The sequence below is a fragment of the Lycorma delicatula genome, chromosome 5, assembly GCF_047948215.1.
Source record: "Lycorma delicatula isolate Av1 chromosome 5, ASM4794821v1, whole genome shotgun sequence".
NCBI lineage: Eukaryota > Metazoa > Arthropoda > Insecta > Hemiptera > Fulgoridae > Lycorma > Lycorma delicatula.
Window position 1 is genome coordinate 92,695,425 of NC_134459.1, and position 12,224 is coordinate 92,707,648.

General features: G+C 28.5%; 1 protein-coding gene across 1 annotated transcript in view; it reads left to right on the top strand.

Annotated features, from left to right (window-relative positions):
* Nucleotides 1–683: 683 nt before the first annotated feature.
* LOC142325705 (uncharacterized) overlaps nt 684–12,224 on the top strand; it is an 82,558-nt gene continuing 71,017 nt past the window's right edge. Inside the window, exons 1-3 of the mRNA XM_075367735.1 lie at nt 684–806; nt 5,657–5,797; nt 9,415–9,541. Coding sequence (XP_075223850.1) covers nt 684–806; nt 5,657–5,797; nt 9,415–9,541 — 391 coding nt within the window. The remainder of the gene's footprint in view (nt 807–5,656; nt 5,798–9,414; nt 9,542–12,224) is intronic.

The following is a 12,224-nucleotide window of genomic DNA, read 5'->3' on the forward strand; positions in this document are numbered from 1 at the left end:
TTCCAGCCAGTCTTCCTTTTAGCTTATTATATTTGGTAATACTTACATAACTTCTCTGCGTTCCTCCTTTTCTTTCAAGTTCATCAAGAGACTGATTTCTTACCTCCTTTTTTAGGTCTATTAAATAATAATAAAAATTAAAAAAAAAAATAATTTACATATATCATCCATAGGAACTTTACTGAATATAGATTTTGATTTCTAAATATTATAATTTACTGGTTTTTTGTGTTTACAGACATGTATATTTAAAAATTAAAAAAACCATTATTTTGATTTTTTTTCGTGTGACTAAATATTTTGTAATATTTAAAGAAGAATAAAAAAACTTAAATGCAGTAGTTTTAAAAAAGATCAGTCTTGTGAATGTAAGGTAGTTTTATTTAAATAAAAAATATTTCAGCTATCAAAGAAGCACTTCTTTGATTTCAATTTCTTTTAAAATGGTTTCAATTTCTTCTAAAATAATGAATTCAGAATTTTTTTCAGTAATATTTTTAATTTTATTAGCACTCAACTTTAAGATTTCTGAAGGGTTAGACAATAATAAATGTCAAAGTCAAAATATTAATTCTAAAAGTGTTCCTCGTATACAAATAAGAGCTGTACTAGTTAGATGCCCCAAAAAAAATGATTATGATATATATAAAGCATCAAGAACAGATGAAAAAAATATTTCTGCAATGCGAAGTGAAGATATACTTCAATTTCATGGTTTTGATAAAGATGAGTTGTTACTGCATTCAGAGGTGAAAGACTGTAAGAGAAAACTCGTCATTACTGTAAAACTTAACAACTGTGGATCGGTAATTTAAATTATTTTTATTATAAAACATTAGAATTGATTACTAAAAATGAATATAGTTTGATGAACTCTAGATAAGTTAGTCTTGTATATCCCTTGACTGATAAAAACAGCATTACATATTTCTGTAATTATATTCACAATTTTCATATCATCTGTTTTATCTTTACTTCAATTTTCTTTCACTTATCATACTACTTTAAATATGTTTCTTGTAACAAAAAATCTCAATTGTTAATTTCTTGCCATGAGTTTATGAATATCAATTTTATACTTTTACTTAAATTATCCAAATTCATAACAAAAGTTACTTTAATTAATTATTTTTCTTTTTTAAATACAGATTATATTTTCTGCTCAGCAGTTCATTATATCCATTTTTTGTACAATCAGTGTTGAGGATAACAACTACCCCAACTTTTGAGACATTAACAGTATTTCTAAAGGTTAATCACACCCTCTTAAGATCATTTTTTAAACAAGATGTTCTTTCATCTGCAGTGCTGAAGGATATAGACAGTCAAGCAGTGTTTCTTTAGTGAATCTAGGTGGCTGAGAGCCTTGACCAGGTACTTAACAGAAGGAGGTTTTTATCAAATTTAAAACTTTTCTCAAGGCAACACTCTGAAGGTTTTACCCTATGCCAGTGATTCTCAACCTTTTTGCCGCCATGACTCAAAAAGTAAAAAAAAAAATATAATGAATACTTCATGATCCCCCACATTCCCAAACTAATAAAACCTAGTTAAGACTATTTAGCTGCATTGACAGTGACAGGTATGAACATGAATGTATGAAGTGTACAAACATGAACAATTTACAGGTTTCAACTTGATATGTATGTGCTCCTTGTAATTTGGTCTGCATGCGTAATATTTGCTGAGAGCAATATGTTTGAACATGCATATGATAAGTTTGAACACGTGCTTTCAGTAGTATAAAAGACATAAGGGATTGCAGAACATCACTTTAGTTTTGAATGTACATGAATGTAGTGCTTTTATTACAGTTTTAAAAGCATAGTTTTCATTGAAAATAATAATTGAACATTTCGGTTTTTTAGTATACGGTCAAATGGTGTAACTTTTTTTTCAATTAGATTCTTATGCAAAAATGGATAAATTTGTGAACAAACGAAGTGAGCCATCTACATCCAGTGAATTAATTGGTAAAAAGACAAGATTGTGCAAAGACATCCTGACTTCCATAGGGGAAGAAACCCTATGACAATCCTGGTCACCACACCACCCCCTCTGTTCCTAGCCCTGATGGGGTTTTTTGGTGGACATCTTTTAGACCCTCTAAACTTGATAACACAACACAGTCATCGGTTTGGCTTCTGTGAGGATGCCACTGATGCAAATGCCTTGGCAGACATTTCCATCAGTGTATTTACACAATCTACTATTGCCTTCATACAGCCTTTTCCATCCATGATTATCTTCTATAACTTACAACCCTCAACTACCAAATTAACTGATTTGCAAAAGCCAGATTAAAACATACCCTATCTCTCTCTCTCTCTGCTTTGGTCTGCTTTCAGAAGCGAGATCAATGCCTACACCCTTCCAAACTGCAGCCTAACACAGAGTTCTCCAAACATCATCTCATTCTAACAGCAAATATTTTAGCTAACCGGAGCTCAATACACTCTGTACACAAGCCTGAATTAATTAAATCTGACCAACCTATCTCAAAAACCACAATGTCCAGAAAGAAACAGTGAAATATGCCAATTGGGAAAAATCCACCTAACTACCTGCATACTTCTCACATCAGTTATTTAAATTATGGTTTTGCCTCATCACATGGAAAGCCATAGTGTATTGTTTGCTTTTAAAGTCCTTTCCAATGAAAGCATGGAGCCATCAAAATTAATTTGACACTTGGAAATTAAACATCTGGTTCATAAAAGCAAACCTTTGGAATTTTCAGTAGACAATTACATACTTCGAGAAGTCAACAAGCTTCTATTTGTAATGAAGCCATGCTGATAAAAGTGCACTTGAAGCATCTTATGTTGTAAATTAAGAGTAGCTAATATGTCCAAACCCTATACAATAGCAGAAAATCTCATATTGCCTGCTGCAGTTTATATGGTCAATGTGTTTTAATAGGTGTGGAAGAAGCAAGATAAATTGAAAAAAAGTTCCGCTTTCTAACGATACATTATAAAGTGAATTGATGACAAGGCTGCCAAAGCTCATGAGCTGATAATTCAGCACATGAGTTCAAGTGAATTTATTAATATTCAGTTTGATGAATCAACAGATGTGGCGAACATTTCTTAGTTCTTATATTTTGTGAGATGAATGCAATAGGGACAGATAAATCAAAGAAAATATATTTTTTTTGCAAAACAATATCTGTTCATGCAACAATAGGAAACAGTAACAGATCGCAAAGTCTTTTTGATGTTTTTTATGAAGCTACTACAAACTATAACATAGAATGGACAAAATGTATTGCAGTGTGCAATGATGTCGCTTGCAAAGGTGCTAACAGGAAAGAACAGTGAATTTTTGAATAAATCAAAAGTTTGTCTTATACAAAGGGCGGAATGAACACACACTGCTTGCACAAATGCTCAAACAAATTCTTGGTAAAGTTGTAAAAATGGTTAATTTTATTAAAAGCTGACTTTGACAGGATATACTGCTTGCTAAACTATATGATGAAATGGGTGAAAAGAATAAATCTCTTTTCCATACCGAAGTCAGATTGTTATTGCAGAGGAAAGTGTTAAAACATTTATTAAAATTGCGAGATGAATTAATAATACTTTTTCAGGATAAACAAACATCATTCTCAATGTTTTTACTGAATAATGAGTATATGTTGCTGTTTTCTTACTTAGCTGATGTATTTTCGCATCTAAACAACTTGAATGGTATTTACAAGGATGTGATAAAAACATTTTAATGATAAAATCCATGCTTTTATTTAGAAACTTGATATCTGGATTAATCACCTTCAAAGAAACATTTTGATATGTTTCCACTCACTTCTGCTTATGTTGAGAAAAATTTGGATGAAGACATTATTGTTCATCACAATTTGGATAGTGAAAATGGATTTGCAAGAGCTAAAAAAATTCAGCTGTAGTACTTCTCTGAGGAAAATATGATTTCTTGAAGAGATTGGGGTACTGAATCCATTTAGTGAAGACATTGTTGCAGCTGCTAAATTACCAGTTGATATTCAAAACCAGTTCATTCAAATATCTGCTTACAAAACATTACAACTACAATTTACATCTGAAGGTTTAGGTATGTTTTGGCTTGGTTGTCAAAGTGAATGTGGAAATTTAGTTACAGAAGCTCTGAAAACATTATTCCCTTTCACCATGTCTTAACTCTGCAAAAAGGGTTTTTTGACTGTGGTTGCACTAAAAACTAAATATAGGAATTGTATTTTACTATTTGAAAACAATTTTCTTTTGTGAGTTTCTAATGTAGATCCACATAAGAACTAACTTTTAAATGAAAAAAAACACAACCATCTCATTGAGAAAAATGGGTACCCGGTGGTAAAACTTAGTTTAATAAAATAATTTCAAATGATTTTTATGTAATGGGTCACTCATGCCATGTTCTAAAGAACATCATGCACTCTATATTGTATGTAGCTAAATAACACAACTGCAGTTAAAAGAAAAGTACTATTGTTTTACCATACAATATAGACATAACATTCTATCATAGTTCTATGTGTTACATGGCAATGATATTACTGTACACCATTTTTTAATGTATTTACATTAAATTGCAGACTAAAAGTATGATACATTTTTTAATAAAATTCAGAATTGGTGCGCACAGCAATGTTTTAGAGTAAATTCTAGATTTTAGTATAATTTCTAGCTTCATTAAATAATTTTCTTTTAAAAATTTCAGGTATTTATTTTCATTTAAATAGTTTTAAAATGTCTTATATTATTATGAAAAAAAGCTGGCATTCATATATGTCATAACTTGTAACCCTTTTGATAATACTGACAATTATGTGCTACATAGTTAATTGCAGTTTTAAGTAGTTTTACTACTGCCAATTGCAGTTGCAGCACAGTAGAATTTGTTTCCCATTATACTACCCACTCACATTTACTCAAATGTACGTCATATGGGTATTTAATTTTAATATAATTGATTGATTTTGACACGCATTTTAACATACCTATGTATTTTAGTTCAAATATGACGTCTTCATGTATTGTTGAACATATTTTAAAATAAAAGATCTATTTCTTAATTTTAAAATTTGAGTTCATATAAATTTGAATACAATTCTTAAAATACACTTTTACATTTTCTGTATAAAAATTCTACGTAAATATTATATTACCCTCTTAGTAACTTCATTTTAATTTAAATATATTTAAAAAAAATATTGAACTGAAATAATCGTTTTTAATAATAATATTTATAAGTAATACTTCTCATGAAAGAAAAGCATTACAAATTAAAATTTGGGATTGTGAATTTAATAAATGTTTAAAATGACATTAGTTTATGATCTAGGTGAATGAAGTTTAACTGTAATTAACAAGAGTAAGTATATTTCAAATCGTATTAAATTGTTATCTTAAAAAAAAGCTAATTGCTAATTAAATACTTTAATACAAGAGTTTATAAAAATAAATTTTAGTATTATTCTAAAAACAATTTTTATCTACTGGATTAATTCTAACCTTAACATCCTAATTCAGCTTTGATAGTAAACAAAATTTAATTTGTTCAAATTGTTAGAAAAGTTTTCATTTAGTTATTATAGGCTATAACTATGGTAAAACTTAGTTTTTATCTTATTATCTAATTCTATCATTAATTAACCTATTTGTACTTTTTTCAGACAATGACTGAAGAAGAATTTATTGTAGTTGACCATGTTTATGACCCTGTTGTCCACAAAAGATCACGGCTGCTAAATCCATTAGTTTTTAAATTAAAGCAAGAACAGGTCCTTCAGTTATATGGACTTACTTACGCAAATGTTAGTAAGATTATTTATTTACTGTACAAAGCATGCAAACAAACAAAAAGTACCGGTCAAACTTTTCAATAATTTTTATGATTTATGAAGAATGCAATCTACTTGCAAATATAATTACTCTAAAACTGAGAAATTTTTCATGTTGTGAATAATGATTGCTCTATCATGTGATTGTGTCAACTATTTATTGCCGACCTCCGTGGCGTGAGTGATAGCATCACGACCTTTCATCCGGAGGTCTCGGGTTCGAATCCCAGTGAGGCATTATCACACGCTACTTGTCATCTCATCCTCTCAAGCAATACCTAACAGTGGTCCCAGAGGTTAAAAAAAAAACTATTTATTGGTGTGCTGTGATTCAGTGTGTTCTTAAGTAAAATTAGACATATTTACTATATATCACATTCAATAATAGTCTCCATCTCCATCTCTGTTTCTTGTAAATCCAAAGAATGACACCTCCTACTGGTCTTCTGGCAACATAGGAAATCAATATAGAAGCTAATGCGGCCACTAAGATAGCTTGTGTTCAGCAGGCTTTCATTAAGAAATGACCATACTGAATTTATGAGTTTCTAAAACATCTCTGGAGGGCTGCATGGTAGGTTGAGTGTGATTGAATTGTTTCAGCAGTAATCTATGTCCTATCAAAGACAATTTACCATGTCATCTTTGTAGTAAGTGTTGAAGAACACCAGCTAATGGATTCCTTATGTCAAATGGTAATGTGTGAATAACTACCATACAACAGTTCACTCCTGCAATTTAAAAAAATATCTATGTATATAAAAACATTAATTTTTTCAGTTGGTTTTATTTTTTCTTCTATATTTATTGCTTTTGTACAGATAAATGCTTCACATAATGTACAGTATTTGTAGAAATTTAGATTAAAAAGGACATGTACATTTTTGAACAGAGTGATGTCTACCATCTTTTGTATTTGGAATCTGCCTTCCAGGAAATCTCTCCTGATAATCACGTCAAGCAGCTTCAGAAATTCCATTAACAACATCCATAAACAAAAATTATGTCAGTATATTCCTTATTAGAAAATTGAAACTGCATTTTTACATTACAATATGATAATACTATACTTCCTTAATCTGTATGATAATTTATGACAACAGATTCAAACAAGGTACACAGTTTTTACTACCAACCCATACCATTTCTAATTTTTTTTTAAATATACGTTTACATTTTTAAAAAAATATTTCTAAGTAACAGACATTTCAATTTAGTCTTTATGTAAGTAAATTTTACCTGTGTAAATTTTTGAATAATTTTCAGTAATTAATGTTTTTGTTTTTAAAATTTTTTTATTTATTAGGTACAGAAAAAATTTTCTGTCTATTTTTGGTCTGTTTGGGGTTCAGTAAAAAAACAATTTTTAAAAGTTTTATTTACTTTTTATTGGTTGGATTTAAACTAATTTTCTCAGAATTATATTCTGTACATTTTGTTACTAAATATTCAGCATTTATTTGTCATTCACAAAGCTATTGTACTACAAACCTAAAAAGAAAACTTTTTTCAACACCAAATTTTGTGTTTTACGTTGGATATCTTAAAAACTAGTTATAAAAATGAGTTATAGTTCTGGGATCTATTTTATCCTATTTCCTAGCTCAAATTACATAAGAAACCACCAACTTTGCTCCTTAATTTGAGCCCCAGAAATTACAGTAGGGATTCTTTTTATTAGAAGTGCTTGAAATCCAGGTAAAATTCTTCGCAAGCCGTAACTCAAAAAAAAACATTTCCAGATCTATGCTTATATGAACCTTACATGATTTTTTTATTCCTTGATAGTAGAACATGTCCTGAAAGTTCCTCAGTTTTTTTACAATTTCTTTCATGACACACAAATCTGTGTCATGAAAGAAATAGTAAACTCTGAATACTCTCCAAATTTTCTGATATACAAAATACCAACTGCAAGACATTTTACACATTCAAAAACCTAATCTGTAATTAGTTGAAGATTTTGTTTTATTTCTAGATTTTTTATCTTGTACTTTTATCTCAAACATAGGATGTTATTTTATATTGAACATGACTTAATATACATTGAAGAATAGTGGAACAAAAACTATTAAGGATTTCATGCTATAGAATTCTGTTTTCAAACAACTCTTCTGTTTGAAATGAATGCTGATAAAATAAGATTACTATAGAATTACAAAAAAAAATTAAGGCAGTATAATAATTACAGGCACTTTTTGAAGATTACTCAGGCTGAATATTGTGAATATATTTTAATTCATGAAAATGTGTTTTTATAAAATTGATGTGTTTAGTTTGTATGATAGACTGATAGTAATCCCTATGAAATCATTCAGGAAGAATTAAATTTTCCATGTGTCACAGAGTTTGATGGACTTATGTATTATAGAATAATAAGGTCTTTATTTCTTTGAATATACCAATGATTGTAGAAGCTTAGTTCAAAATACTTCAGGATATGGTTATACCTTAACTAAAAAAAATCTACTTTGAAAATGTATCTTTTATTTGTGAGAAAGATGAAACACTTACATATTTTTGATTTGAATGCAAAAAATTTACTTATCATTCTTTTTAAGAATGGATCTGGCAATAAGAATAATAGAATGGTCACCTAGGTCAAGTGACAGCACCACAGGATTTTTTTCTGGTAGGGAATTTTAAAAGACAAACTATGTAAACCATAAACCAAAAGATACACAACTACCCAAGAAAAAAGCTTTTAAAAAAATTAATTCTGATATGTTTATTTACAACTTGCAATTTAATTCTAAATCATTGTAAAAAATATCCGCCATATAAATACAGCAAATTTAATAGATTAAGGAGGATTATCGTTTGAACTATATTATGTTTAAGAAATTATTGATAAATAATTTAAATTACAATGAATTTCTTTACAAATTAAAAAATACTATTCATAACCTGATGTTCTTTCTATGGTATCTCATTAATGTTTTTGTAACAGTAACAGGAAAAACGACCAGAATGTTTTTTTATTCCTTGATTTTTCTGTTCATCAATGCAATTTCATTACTTTACTGAGATTTTACTACAAAAATCCAGAAAAAGGATATCTGAAGAAAAGTACTCTTTTTTTAATCACTTTTTTGCGTAATTACTTTACACTCATATAAAATCCAAAATTGTGCTCTACTAACTTTCTAATATCTTTTTAAAAAATATTCTTATTTTCATTGATTTTAAAATAGTTTGGATAAATAGTTTTCCAGTTATCAACAAAATAAATTAATCAGTTATCAATAATTAACAACAAATTAGTCAGGGTATGCATAAAAAAGGATAATATCCAAATATATTTAAAAAAATCATAAAATATACAAAAACATAACAACACGAAATGAACAAAAACAAATTTAATAAATATTTTACTAAATTCCAAATACATGTCCACTTTACTCAATATAATCAACAGCAATTCAGCTCAAATTATAATGCAAAATATAAATTTGTTATTGTTAGTAAGAATGAAAACAATAGTTTTTTTTTTTAACATTCTGACTTCAGTTAAAAAGAAGGATATTATGTTTAAATTTGGCTCAGTTTTTCATTAAAGGTTAATAAATTTGTGTAATTTCTTTTTCTAGACTATTAATGCTGAAGCAAGAGAAGACGTTTTAAATAAAAATATGCCAAATTATACTGGTTGTGATACAACATCTTCAAAGCCAACTTGTGGAATGTCATATATTAAAGACAAAGTAATTCCCTTTAGTGAGGTAAAATATCTTTTCATTAATGTTCTTTCTTAATCTTTTTGATGTTCTAACCATTATTTATGCAAAAATAAATTCTAAAAAATAATAATGCTGAAAATTTTTCATAAAATATTAAAATACATCAAAAGATTAGTAAAGAATATTAAACAATCTAGTGTGAAGGATGGCAAGTGATATCTTTTCATGGACAATAAAGTGATTAAGGATGTCATTTGACTACCTTTCTGTTTCTACATACCATACAATGAATGAGGATAAGCCGGCCGTTCTCTTTTCATTTTTATGGTATTTTAATTGGTTTTAATGGTTCAGTGTTTAGTTTTTGTTGAAACAGTTTTTTGATAATAATACAAGAAAAATTTGCATTCCACATATGATTTTTGTTATCTTAATCTGCAAGGTGCAATGTTTAATGCATATTCTATTGCACATATATAGAGGAATATGAAATGTGTTTATCACTGGATTCCCAAGCATAATGGAATATTTAATCAATTTTTAAAAAATATTTAACAAACCTCCCACTTTTATATCCCACTTTTATTTCTTTATAAATACTAGTTGTTACAATTCATAACCATTACTTATTCAGATTATGAAATCTTGATTTCAAATTTTCAACAATCTTCAAATCAGCAGATCCACCTTTCTATTTGAAATTTACAAAGAAATCATAATCCACTGTTCTACAACAGTTGCTTTTGTTTCATTTGCCTTGAAATGTGGGTTCTGTCACTGAAAAAACAAACCTCTTTCAGATTAATGGTTTATTGACATGTTGTAAAAATAAGATTGTCTTTTTGTAAAACAAAGTTCTTTAAATATTCATAATTTTAAATCAGGCATGCTTCTTTGATAGTCTGCATCGTTCTCTTTGCTGCAAAACAAAAGAATATTCAGCTGAATTTGTTTTTCAAAGTTCCTGGAAGTGCTCATCATTCAACATTTCATTATAAAAATGCCGATCCATGATTTTGAGAGTTCAATTTATGAAATGTTCATATAAAGATTTCATTACTTGCTGCAATATTGTAAAATCTTTTTCGTCCCATTATACAGGTAATCAAGAAAGCTTACCAAATTCTCTGTATTTTTACTGATTTTATGGGTTTGGAGATTAGATAAAAGAACTTAAACATTCTTAGTTATAATATTCATAATAAGATGACTTAATATTTTGCACATTTCTACACAATTCTCTTATCAATTACTTTAATGTTGTACTAACCTGTATTGCCTTCTGTATTTACTCTCATTGTGAGGTTTTCCAAGCATTCACCAGACTGCTTAATAAATTTCATAACGTTTTTTAATATTCTGATAATTTATTGGTTTCTTCAGAATAACCTAACCTCTAGGTGATTGATGAATGTTGTTCTAACTTCCATTTCTTCACTGAACACATTAGCTCATTCAGAGCAAATGTGTGTCAGATATAGAAAATTTAAAATCACAAGAGTGGTTTTTACAAGCTAGATTCTCCAGGGTAGCATACATTGTTTATTAAAACCAGACCAAAAATTATGGCCAGAAGGGAGAAACAAGGAACTGATAATATTAAATGTAATGTACTATGTTTTATTAGTTGATTAAGCAATTTTATCAATTAAACATTATTGTAGAAGTTACATAAAAGTTAATGCAAATTATTTACGTTATGTAAAATGAACTAAAGAGTATAAATGATGTCAGTCAATTGTAACAGAAATGAGCATTGAACTGCACATGGTACAGTAGTAGTATCTCAGAATTTGATCCAAAGTCCCAGGAACCCTGGTCAGACATGGCAATTTTCTTATACTACAAAATTTCCATTTCATATTCCCTTGCACAAGCTTTGATCTTCTAAGGTGAATTAATCATCTAATAAAAAGAAAGTGGGATACATCATTCTCAAAGTGGAAACTTTGATAGGCTTCCGAAAACTTTTCACAATGTTAATTTAGGCTTACTGAAAAATGTAAGAGAACAGTAGTTTATGAAAATTTTAATGCAGGTATCAGTAAAAGTATTAGTATATGTAAGGAATTTCACAAAATTGTAAGCATATACTACTTTCAAATTATAGTTATATAATAAAATAATACTAGTTAAAAAATCTATATTGTTCAATAATAAATAACACTGGACAACAAAATCTTGTTTTTGTTTGTTACAAGAATGTTAAAAGCTGAATCTTATAGCATTTTTGATATTTATTTCAAATATGTAAGTGGTTTCTTTGTATCAGGCTTAGTTTTTTTTTGTAATTCTCATTTTTTGTTGTAAGAAAAGACCATTGTGATTTTATTATAACAATAATACACATGCAATTTCTACATGCCTAAAATAGTTATTTTGGATTTTTAAAAAGCAAACACAAGAACTGAAGAAGAGTGCAATTTGAAGAAAGCTTGCACATGGTGAAAACGTTCTATTTGTTTGTCACTTATAGCCCCAACATTGGTGGGAAAAAATCCTGATGAAAATCTAAGAAGTGAATCTTTGAATCTTTCATGACATAATACATCCAAGTGCTTTATGGTCTAAGAAGCTCAGTCATAAGTTCTTTGTAATCTTATGATTCCTAAGGAAGTTGTTAACAACCTTTTTAAAATATTTCTACACCATTCATTAATTTTCTTATTTGAGGTCCAACAAATATAACCTCCTTTATTAAGATAAAAGCTTAGCATCAT